General features: G+C 41.0%; 1 protein-coding gene across 3 annotated transcripts in view; it reads right to left on the reverse strand.

Moving 5' to 3' along the window:
• Positions 1-2,997: 2,997 nt before the first annotated feature.
• The window catches only part of LOC123771076 (apoptosis-resistant E3 ubiquitin protein ligase 1), a 405,663-nt gene continuing 395,699 nt past the window's right edge, over positions 2,998-12,961 (reverse strand). For all 3 annotated transcript variants that reach the window (XM_045763392.2, XM_045763400.2, XM_069324246.1), the window contains one exon: positions 2,998-6,135. In XM_045763392.2, the coding sequence (XP_045619348.1) occupies positions 6,033-6,135 (103 nt within the window). In that variant the 3' untranslated portion in view covers positions 2,998-6,032. The remainder of the gene's footprint in view (positions 6,136-12,961) is intronic.

Below are 12,961 nucleotides of genomic sequence, written 5' to 3' on the forward strand. Positions count from 1 at the left end.
AAACAGTAACACCTCTCCACCCCCTCCCCTGCTCACTATCTTCCATATGCCAACAGGAGTCATCAGCAAGGGTAAGGGTAATAATAACTTGAACATACTTTTGTAGTGTAGATTTGGGTAAATTAGGTATAAAATTTACTTTGGAGTGAAGTTTTTTGGGGAGTCAGGAATGGATTAATTTATTTTCTTATTATTTCTTATGGGAAATTAGCTTCGGTTTACGAATTTTCAGGTAACAAACCGTCTCCAGGAACGGATTAAATTCTTAAACCAAGGTACCCCTGTATGTACTGTATGTATGTATGTACAGTGGCACCTCGACATACGATTACCCTACTTACGATAATTTCGAGTTACGATGTAAATTTCATCAAAAAATGCGAATCAACATCCAATGGTGTCGTCGACTTCCGATATTTGTTGGTATACGTTCGGGTCGACCGAGCGCGTGGTTCCCGGTCACGCAGCCGATCTGCCTCAGTTTACTACAGCTGCCCGCTTAGTGACGATCGCGCCTAAAAGAAATTCGACTTTTGTGGTGATTTTTTGCATTTTGAACATTAAAGTCATTATTATATATCACGCCATGAGTCCCAGGAAAGTCAGTGTTAAGGCTCAATATATGAAAACCCATGTAAAGATGACCATAGAGCAGAAACAAGAGTACAGAATGTCTCTTCCTCAACAATTAAGAAAATGTGTGCAGCATGGGAAGAATTGCAAACCTTTGCTGAAATGACTCACCCAAATCAAGCTGCAGTAGGTCGTTGCCTTAACCTATTCAATGACACTGTGATGCATCATTACAGACAAATGTTAAAACGAAGGGAAAACAAATGTCTCTTGACAAATTTGTAGTGAGACAAACAAGCACTGAACCACAACCAGGTCCTAGTGGTATTCAGGCAAAACGTAGGAAAGAAAACCCAGAGAAAACATCGCTGCCTGATGTGATAATGGAAGGGGACTCCCCTTCCAAACAGTAACAACTCTCCTTCTCCCCCTCATCACCATCTTCCATATGCCATCAAGAGCCCTCCATAAAGGTAAGAGAAAATTTGGTACTATATTGTAGTTAGAAAAAAACATTGTATTCAGTATAAAATGTATTTGTATGTTAATATTTTGGAGGGTGGGGAATGGATTAATTCTATTCCCTTTATTTCTTATGGGAAAAATCGCTTCGACTTACAATTCTTCTCTGGGAACGGATTAGCATCGTAAGTCGAGGCCCCATTGTATTATATATTATATATTACATACATATACACACACACACACACATATGTGTGTGTGTGTGTATATGTGTGTATAGAATATGGGGCCTCGTAGCCTGGTGGATAGCACGCAGGACTCGTAATTCTGTGGCGCGGGTTCGATTCCCGCACGAGGCAGAAACAAATGGGCAAAAGTTTCTTTCACCCTAAGTGCCCCTGTTACCTAGCAGTAAATAGGTACCTGGGAGTTAGTCAGCTGTCACGGGCTGCTTCCTGGGGTGTGTGTGTGTGTGTGGTGTGGGGAAAAAAAAAAAAAAAGTAGTTAGTAAACAGTTGATTGACAGTTGAGAGGCGGGCCGAAAGAGCAAAGCTCAACCCCCGCAAAAACACAACTAGTAAACACACACACAGTGTGTGTGTGTGTGTGTGTTTATGTGTAGGTGTAGTTTATGTGTAGGTTTATGAGGAGGGAAGTGTGCAGATGTTTAAGCTGTGGAATCTAGCTGGGAACGTTGCGGGCTCAAGTCTTTTTTTTTGAGAAGGTGGTGGAGGCCAAGACCGTCAGTACAGTAGTTTCAAAACGTTATATGACAGAGTGCTGGGAAGACGGGACACCACGAGCGTAGCTCTCATCCTGTAACTACACTTAGGTAATTACACACTTAGGTAATTACAGTGGTACCTCGGAATACGAGTGTCCCTGAATATGAATTTTTCGGAATACGAGCAGTATTTGCTCCGAAAATGTGCCTCGGAAGGCGAGTTTGTTGATACGCGTACAGGCCAACCTAGCAGGTGGTGGTACGGCGATCGTCGCCCCTCATCCCTCAGTTTACCAGTGCCTCGCGCCCAGTGACTATCCCACGTCAATTCTTCACCGGATTTTCAGCGTTTTGTTGAATTTTTGGTCATTTGACCATAAAAGTTGTTATTATATATCTCGCCATGGGTCCCAAGAAAGCCAGTGGTAAGGTTTAACCTAAGAAAATAGTGCGGCGCTTTGGGCGATCAAGTGGCAACACTGAAAAGTGTATACTATTTTCACTGTCCTGACATTAATTTTTCGATGTACGTATTTCATTTTTGTACTAATGTGTTCGCAATAGAATGTTCAAGAAGAACATAAGTATAAAATGTCACAGAAGGATGCATTAGACCAGCACCAAATAAAAAACTACGTCGATTACACTTGTCGTGTCAATGGTCTTACCTCGATGGTGCAATGCTATGCCGTTCTCCCAAATAGGTTATGCAGCTATTAGAGAAAATGGAAATTTCATGGGGAACATTTTCAAACTATCCCAAAGTCGATCGCATAACAAATAGAGTTTATAGAAATATTTTTTTCTCGTGACTCTTGAGTGAGTCCGATGTGCGACCTCAACACAAAAAGTGGTAACGCTCTCGAGCGCCGTGATAACACAAGTGTTAAGAAAATGTGTGAAGTATGGGAAGAATTTCAACGTTTTGTTGAAAAAACTCACCCAGATAAAGCTGTAGCAGGCCGTTGCATTGACCTTTTAAATGACAATGTGATGTCTTACTACAGACAAGTGTTAAAATGTCGGGAAAAACAAGTGTCTTTAGACAGATTCTTAGTAAGACAAACAAGTCTTAGTGGTATGCAGGCAAAACGTGCCAAAGTGTGCACACCAGTGAAATCCTCACTGCCTAATGTTATAATGGAAGGGGACTCCCCTTCCAAACAGTAACAACTCTTCTCCTCCCTCCTCCTCACCATCTTCCATACGCCAACAGCAAGGTAAGTAATAACTTGAACATAGTTTTGTAGGTTTATTTAGATGAATTAGGTATAAAATTTAGTTTGAAGTGGGGTTTTTGGGGTAGTCAGGAACGGATTAATTCATTTCCCATTATTTCTTACGGGGAAATTATCTTCGGAATACGAGTTTTCGGAACACAAGCTGTCTCCAGGAACGGATTAAACTCTTAAACCAAGGTACCACTGTATATGTTGTACCTAGTAGCCAGAATGCAGCACTTGGTCTACTATGCAAGGCTCGATTTGCCTAATAAGTCAAGTTTTCTTCAATTTATGTTTTTCTAATTTTTTTGTTATGAAATGATAAAGCTATCCATTTCATTACGTATGAGTTAATATTGTTTTAATTTGAGTTAAAACTAACGTAGATAAATGACCGAACCTAACCAACCCTACCTAATCTAACCTATCTTAACCTAACCTAACCTAACATAACTAAGGTAATTATTTATGTTCCTAATATAATATAATAATAATAATCCAAATAAACCAGTTAGAAACTTTCTTTTTATATAAACGATAATCCTGGGCAGGACAAAAAAAGGTTGAGCACATTTCCAATCACCTAATGCCTCTGTCACTTAGCAGTAAATTGATATCTAGTATATGCCTGAGTATATTGAACTTTATTTTGTATTCCATAATTCAGTACTAATGCTTTAAGAGGAAATAAAAAATATTGAATCCATGTCTAAAAATGTCATTGTTCTATGCTTCACTAATTTAAAAATAACGTAGGCTTTGTAGACCATATATTCTTAACCTTCTTTCCCCATTACAAATTCACAATAGGATATTATGTGCTGATATGTATGATTGGAAATAATGATTTGGCTCAAGAAATAGAAAAGAAAAATGAGTTACAAAAGCATCTGTGAAGACAGTGGGTCCAGCCGTCCTGGCAACAAACTTACTATGCATATACCACCAACCATTCACCTTTATCAACACATAACTTATTAACAAATTCACAAGGGCCCTGATGCGGATTCGAACCTATGCGTCGGATGTTCCCAGACTAGAGCGCGTCTAGGAACATCCAGCTCATAGGTTCAAATCCTCATCACGGGCCTTGTGGATTTGTTCATCGACATATCACGTTATTGTGATTTCTCTGTGTATAAAGCTAATTGGTGTTAGGTTTATGTCATTTCTGTTACATGTTACCAGTGGTTTGTATTGATCTTTCTTCTTAAACTGTATATATTCAACCTTCATTATTTGTTTACTTTCACTTCATGTTTTGCATTATACAACTTGACTTTTTTGTTTACTTTGTACTATTACAGACAACCACGTGCTTTCCAAACCCCTCGGGACAAAGACTGAATGGATAAACTGTTGTGTTCGGATAAATGGTTCGTCATCCTGAAAAGCTAGGGAAAAGAAATTGATAATTTTGTTACAGAAATTGGACAAGTGTTTTGTTTGTACTCACCAATATGAGAAGTTTTAATCCGCTTGTTAACTTGAAGATTATAGTTGATGGAGCATTGTTATTTACCATATATAGAAAAGGTGGTGGTGGATGCTGATAGTGTTGGGATGCCTGAACTGGAGATTAATGGTGATGTGGTAACCTCAGCAGACTGCCTTTCATCAAGCACTCTAATGTACCTAATGCCATGGCAGAGTTTAAGGATTCTGAGCCATCCATTATTGTATGAACACTGCTTAAGTGGCATTGTGTACAGTGACTAGACAAACTAATTCCATCTTTATTGCACATTTTTATCCAGAAATAACTGCCCCACCAGTTATTTGAACTTTTCATCTGTACAAACTCAAGTTGGAAAACCAGTCATTTTCGGAAAAAAGACATTCATAAAGTACGGGGCTGTCTGTATTAAAGTGTGTGTGTGTATTATATCTTGCATCATAAATGAATCTATGTGAATAAATATTAAAGCTATATAATGGGATGTAACCCCCCAATCCCAGGACTCCCCAAGCACAAGCACTACCAATTGGACCATGATGGTCTTAAATGTATACCATCATGGTCCAGTCGGTACTGCAGGTGCCCGAGGAGTTCGGGAATGTGGGCCCCATCTACAGCCTTTAATATTTTCTTATAGATATACTTGTATCACATTCCTATGATTTCATTGTGCCATCTTCTATGTATTTGGTACATAACAGCACGTTTGTCATCAAGTCACATCTTCAATGTCTTATAAGAAGAATGAGCACAAATCTCTGTAAAAGTACATCTTAATAGTACAGTATAGCATAATCTTAAACAAAAATTCTTAACTTAAATGTTTTAATAATGATGGCAACTTCTTGGGGTACTCATCAAGTTCAGTCAATTGTCCTAAATTAATCTTAAACATTGCATACGTAAGATAACATCACAGATAACTGAACCAATCACCCCTAAGTAAAGATCGTACTTAACATTAAAAAAAAAATTTAAGTACAGTAATGCTATAACTTCGGTCACGATGTTAACTATACTGTAAGTATCCACACAACCCATAATATCTTACTCCTCAAGACATTATTTATAAAACGGACAATATTTTAAACTTGAGATTCTAAGCAATAATTCCTATCAGTAAACCTCATCTCTTATCACTTTAATTTAGCTAAGCATTTTAAAAGCACTAAATCACCTTCTGTGGTTGATTGTTCAATAAACCCCTGAACTATATGTTTAACACATCTCTAACCCTGTCCATGGAGGACAGAAGAAAATGTATATATGCTGGTTAGCATTGTAAATGTGTGGCCATGTCTGTGGTAGAAAATAATAATAATAAAAAAAAATCACTTTAATTATCCAAAAATAGAGCACCGTATATTATCTAATAACAGGGCACATTCTTGGCCTATAGAGTATAACTTTATTAACTGGCTTTTATTTCTGAATGAAATATTGTTCAATAGTTGAGGTACTATAAAATAACATACAATATCATTAATGAAAACTCAACTTTTGTGTAAACAAATTCTTTAGAGATATGCAATATATTATGTCAATATTGGTATTCAGAAAAAAAAAGTATTCTTAATTTGAGAGGTATGAGTTATACCATTCCAAATCCTTCAGAACCTTCTTTAATGGCAAGAAGTAGGGCCTTCTCAAACTGCTCATAGCTGTCGTAGTCTGGTAGACACAGCTGGTTAAAGCTGAGAAACAAATAATGTCATAAGTAACATTTATACCAAAAAACCTTAATTATTAAATCACATGTTATGCAAAAATGTGGAATTATACTATGATGATTATGAAATGCAATAGGTATCTTTCTTATTAACTTTACAGCGATGCATTTTAGTGTCTACAATGGTTTTGCAGTAATCGGTCTGATTGTACTAAAACATGTCATGCACTCTCAAAATTTCTAATATTCACTTCCTTAACCATTCTATTTATGTCAACATAATGCAAATCTTTCAAAATATGCTGACAAAGTATGGGTGGAGGTCACGACTACCATGCTGGGCATGAGGGGACCAAAGTGTTTCCTGTTCACCCCCAGACACAACACACAATATAACACACTGTAGACCCCCAGTTTTGCTCCTGGGATTCCAAGCATTTCTCCCATATCATTTTCTACTGATATGAAACTAGATCACTAGAACTATTTGTGATATTGCAGATAAAGTGATAATATACTGGAGAAGTTCACAATGTATGCAAGTGATTATCAAGATAATGAAGGACAAGTCTTAGGAAATGTTGCAGTATTGACAAGCAGGAAGAACTTGACTCCTCATCAGAGGTTTTCTCTGCTGGAAAATTTAAACCCAAAGTTCTTTGATCAAGAAATTCATTAGCAAAAATCTCAGAACTGATAGTTCTGACAGCAGTGAGGAAGAGGCTGAAGATGCTCAAACAAATGAAGAAAGTATGCTACCTTGTCTACCTTGCATCTACTTTTGTGGAGGATGCAGAGATCACAGGCCCCATGGCCCGGTCTTCGACCAGGTCTCTTGGTTGGTCGTCTAGTCAACCAGGCTGTCCAATCACAGTCTGGTTGATTAGGTATTCTTTGGAGGAGCTTATCAAGTTCTCTTTTGAGTGCTGAGAGACCAGCCAATTATGTCCCTTATGTGTAGTGGGAGAGTGTTGAAAAGTCTTGGGCCCTTGACGATTGAATTCTCTCTCAGCATACCTATTGCACCTCTGCTTTTCAATGGAGCTATTCTGCACATGCCATGTCGACTGGTTTCATGTGATGTAATCTTCGTGTTCAGATTTGGAACCTATCCTTCTAATAATTTCCAAAAGTAGATTATTATTATGTATTTCTCATGTCTGTGCTCTAGAGAATACAGATTTAGAAATTTTAATCGGTCCCAATAATTTAAATGACTTATAGAGCGGGTTCTAGCGGTAAAGGCTATTTGCACACACTCTAGGTCACCAATTTCTCTGGGTTTGTTAGTGTGCAACAATATTCTACCCTAGAGAGCATTAGTGTTTTGAAAAGTATAATTGGTATGGCATCCCTTGTTTGGAAGGTCCTTATTATTCAACCTGTCATTTTTCTTGGTCATGACAGCTACTTTATTGTATTCTTTAAAAGGTAAGGTCTTCCAACATGATTACTCCTAGATCCTTTACATTACTTTTTCATTCTATAATGTGATTTGACTATTTTATACAGTATATGGTTTCCATTATTATATTTTAGTTTCTTCCATAGTGCAGGAGCTGGAATTTATTTTCATTTAACATCATATTATTATCAGTGGCACATTGAAAGACCCAATTTATATCAGATTGGAGGTTTGCCGTGTCATCTATATTGTCTACTTGCATGAAAATCCTAGTGTTATCTGCAAATGATGATAAAGTACTATAGTTTGTATCCTTGTCTATGTCTCATACGAGGATGAGAAAAAATACTGAAGCAAGTACGGTACCTTGGGGGCGGACCGAGATTTTCGCAGTAAATCTGAATTTTACTGTTTTGACCATTACACACTGCATTCTGTTCATTACGAAGTTAAAGATCCTTCTCCCTACTTTGGCAGTAATTACCTCTGAGTGCATTTTGTGTACAATAACACCGCGGTCAAATTTGTTGGAAGCTTTTGCAGAGTCTGTGTATATTAGATGTGTGTTTTACTTGTCTTCCATTGCACCTAAGGCAATGAAGTGATCTAGCAATTGAGAGGAGCAGGAGCGCCCTGTACTGAACTCGTGTTGCCCGGGGTTATGTAGATGTTATGATTCCATGTGATTTGTAATCGTACTTCTTTGCACTCATTCAAAGATTTTTATGGTGTGTGAAGTTAGAGATATTGGTCTATAATTTTTTGCATCTACTTTACTACCTCCTCCTTGAAGTGGCAAGACCTCTGTTGTTTTAATCATGTCAGGGATGACACCATTATCTAGGCTCTGTCTCCAAAAGATGTTTAGGGCCTATGATAGTGGTATTTTGCACGTTTTGATGAATATAGAAGACCACGAGTCTGGGCCTGGTGCAGAGAGCATGGGCATGTTCTCTATGGCTATTTCAAAGTCCCGTGGGGTTAGGGTGACATCTGATACATGGGTCGATGTTGGTGTCACATTCATTCAGAACTCACTTGGATAATTTATCTTCATTGTGTTCAGGGGTCCACTGAAAACAGAACTGTACTAAAGTCTCAGTTTTTCAGTCATTTCTTTGTTGTCCTCTGTGAAGGATCCATCACCCTTGTAAAAGGGCCGAATACTGGTTCAGTAATTTGACGAACATGATAGCAAAGCAGTGGACCCCACAACAGACAATGCTAACCCACCACACAGTTGCACAAGGCATTCGACCTCTAGCAGGTTTTTCGTAAGGTAAAAAATACTATTGCTGAAGTATGTGGTTTTACTGGAAAACCTGGTATGACTGTTCAATTTCATCAACATGACTAGAATTTATTCTGTTATTCATTACAAATGAGTTGCTGCAATACTAAACTGACAAAATGTATTTGTATGCTCACTGACCATTTAGTATACAATCATCTAGAACAAAACAGTCAGTTAATGTTTCAATTTTTGTGACATAACTAAGTTTTTGGAGTTAACAGTTTTGATGGGTGTGAAAGGTAGGTGGAACAATACAAGCCCTCTACTGGTAAAAATTGCAACCTACATCCGAATAGAGCTAAATAACTCCCCCCAAAAGAAAACAAACAAGCAAATAAGCATCTAACTAGTATGCCCGCTCATTAGGGCCCCCCACCCTTCCCACTAACAGGGGGAGTTTGCTTAGACAAGCCGGCCGTTCTCGCACCAGTTTGTAGAATGATGAAAAACAGCTGACCAGAGGGAGGGAGGGTGGCTGGGAGCCACTGGAACTCACCCTGAAAATAACGTTTCATTACATTTAATGCTGGTTTTCTGTAGGGAGCCTCGTCAGCTCCTTGAAGCTAACTACCCACAGATAAGTAAAAGAGGGACTTACCCAGGAGGCGACAGCACCGCATGTCTCATGACGAAGATGAGACAACTGCTGCGAAAGACGTCCCAAAGCAACACAAGGCCTCAAAAGACCCGGAATGTTGACAAGGTGGACAGGACCCTGTTTGATTTCTAAAACCCCCATGCCCGAATGTCAACCCAAGACATGTTCCCAAAGACAGCAGCGAAAGCAGCATATTTCCTCACATCATGGGCACTAGGGTAGACTGCAGGGTAGCAAGACTTGATAACCTGGCAGACAACCCGAGACACACCAGTCCTGGAACAGGGAACCAGGGAAACTAGGGCAACCCAATGTGTGTCCTACTGTACCTGAATCAATTGCATGCAGGTAGTAGTGTTAAGCCGCAACCAGATGCACAACATGATGCACACCCGGCCTAACCAACCAAGCATCAACAACCCATGGACAACTCCGGAAACCAGCCGTCTAATTCTTCGCCAGAAAAAGGAGAAGGCTGCAAACGAACAAAATGGCCCCCCAGGACCAAAAGAGCAGAAACTCCTGTGCCAGAGAAGAGCATGAAGCTCCCAAACCCGACCCTGAGAGGCTAAAGCCAACAGGAACTTGGCTTTCAGAAAACAATCCCAGACCGAAGGAGCCACGACAAACTGAGGAGAGGAGAGAAACGAGAGCACCTGGTCCAAAGACCAAGAAGGCTTCAGCGGCGCAAGAGCAGGCCAGAGATGAAAACACACATGAGAACTTGCGAAACGGAGCGGAGGTGACATCCACCCTGAACGCAAGCTGGAGCGGCTCTGCTAACGCAGCACGATAAGAAGTGACGGTATTCAGCACGAGATACCGGTCAAGAAAAAGCCATGAAGACAAAACAATCATAACAGACACTAATGGAACCCTACAAAGGGAAAGGAAATGGAGGAAAGACAGCCAGGAGATTTCATACTGTCACTGAGAGAAAGACCATATGGGACACCATAAAAATAAATAGCTGCAACTGCTGACCCAAGGCGACACAAGACCACTGAGGGCCTGGCACATTAACAAGATAACCAGCAGCCAGGACCCTGTTCGATCTCCAAAACCCCAAGCCCGAATGTCTGCCCAAGACATGTTCCAACTTCCGAACATCATAGGCGCGAGGGAAGACCACAGGCTGGCTAGACTTGATGACCTGAGGATGACCTGAGAGACCTGAGCCCTGGAACAGGGAACGAGGGATACCAGGTCAACCCACAGTGCGTCCCCGGACACAGAGGCCAAGGTGTGCAGGTAACGGCGTAAAGCCACAACCGGGCACAACTCGTGATGTACCCCTGACCTGACCAACCAAGCATTTATAACCCATGGAGCCTTCAGGGAGGAGAGCATGAAGATCCCCGACCCAACCCCCAGAGACCAAAGCCAACAAAAAATAATGCTTTCTGAGGGCTGTCATGGACCAAAGGGGCTACCACAAACTGAGGAGAAGAGAGAAAGGAGAGCGCCCGGTCCAAGGACCAGGACAGCTCGGGCGGCGGATGAGCAGGACGGAGCTGGAAAACTGCACGAGAAAGCTTGCAAAATGAAGCCAACTGAAGGAGTCGGCATCGACCGTCCATTCTGTGGACAGGGGAATTAACCCTGACAGGCTGATCGCCAGGACGTTGGACACACCCCTGATATGAACCACACAGAGAACTAAACCCTGAGAACTCAGCAGAAGAGCCACTTTAAGCAACTTGCCTCAAAGAGCCAAGAACCGCAGAGACGTCCCGCGGTTCAGGCAATGGACCACCGGAGCACAGTACAAATGGAGCCAGATCATAAAGCCTTAAGAGAGTCAGATTGTAAAGCTTCGAGAAAGCCGAATTCGACGCAACGAAAGCCACAGCTGCAAACTCACACACCGTGCTGTGAGCCTGTTCACCAGCCTGGTGAGCACTGGTCACAAAGCCCCAGCTGAAAGATGTGGCATCTGTGAACACATCGAGTGAGGGCTCCAGAAGGCACCAAGGCACCGAACCCCGAAAAGCCTTTAGAGGAAACCAGAGACGCAGCAACCGACGCAAGGGCCCCGGGAAATGAACCCAGTGATTGTGAGAGCGTGGAAGAGATTGCCCTGAAGGAACCAGAACAGACGCCGCAGCCAAACCTGACCCAGGGGGTAAACGATCACTGCGAAGTTCAGACTCTCGCACAGCTGCTCGAGTAACCACCGAGTGACCCGGGACCTTCTCAGAAACGGCCAACGATGGGACTGCAGCTGAAGCAACACTGCCTGAGGGAGAGACAAGAATGCTGTCCAGAAATCTCAGACAAGGCACAGCCAAGTCCAAACCTGGGAAGGAACCAACTAGGACTTTCCCCAACTCCCCAGGATCCTAAATCTATCAAGCAGGAAAAGAACCAGAACCCTGGCTAGCAGACAAACAGACCAGGAGGGAACCCCACACCAACCAGCCAACAAAGTAGGCCGCCAACCAGGCACCAGAACCTCAAAATCCCCCCATCAGTGTAAGAGGAACTGAACCCAAATAAAACCGACTCCAACAAAGAGGCAAAACTGGAAAACCCCTTCTGCAGAGAACACATGCCTCCACACATCGGAGGCATGTGCCAAGGGCCTCCCAAACCCACCAAGGGAAATCTGAGAGGAAGAAAACCTCCAAACAGACGAATCCGAGGAACCCTAGGACACCTGGAAACTAACCTGGAGAAAGCCCTGATCTACCACATTTGCCGGCAGAAAATACACACCATGTGAATGAAAAGAGGCAATAGTTGTCCATATTTAATAACAATATATATATTTATATATGCAAGATATATACCGTATTTGCTGGCGTAAAAGACCCCACCCTCGCATAGGACGCACTTCTATTTTACAAGATTATTTTGTGGAAAAAAAATTATTTTTGTTTCATCATGCATTTATTGAATGATATTTTAAAATAAGTCCCATAATAATAATTGGACAATAAATGGAATTTTTACAAATATTTTAATTTTGGATGGCATTGTCATCCCCCCCCGAACTACGTGTACTGAGTTTAGGACGAAAATAGCGTTAGCCCCAGCAAAAGTGTTAAAAGTACTGTACCATAATACTAAGTTGCTCAAATCCACAATGGACCGTGTAGAGGGCTCGAACCTACGTCCGAGAGGATCCCAGACGTGCCTTAATCGACTGTGCTACAACATGGTAAAAGAATTGCAACCAGGAGTTCAACTGATTTCTCACAGATCCTGTAGTCTCTTCGAGACACAAACCACGGTTTTGCACAATTCCCTCATGCACCCGAGCTCTGTCAATACGCTATTCTACCTCTTCGCCCTTACTTCATTACACACATCATCATTATCACAATAGCGTGATGCATCAAATGAACTTTGTTTATTTGATACAGAAATCACAATGGTGTGATGCGTCTAAGTTGCTCAAATTCATACATTTCTGGCTAGGCAGAACAGTTGAACTTTTTATTGAGCTGTAACTTGAGAGTACAGGCTAGATTGTAATGAAATTAAACTATTATTTGAAAGTCATTGTATAAACATTTAAATTTTACCAGAAGTTTTTCAATTGTTAAGTT

Source organism: Procambarus clarkii, chromosome 14 (assembly GCF_040958095.1).
Source record: "Procambarus clarkii isolate CNS0578487 chromosome 14, FALCON_Pclarkii_2.0, whole genome shotgun sequence".
NCBI classification, from domain to species: domain Eukaryota; kingdom Metazoa; phylum Arthropoda; class Malacostraca; order Decapoda; family Cambaridae; genus Procambarus; species Procambarus clarkii.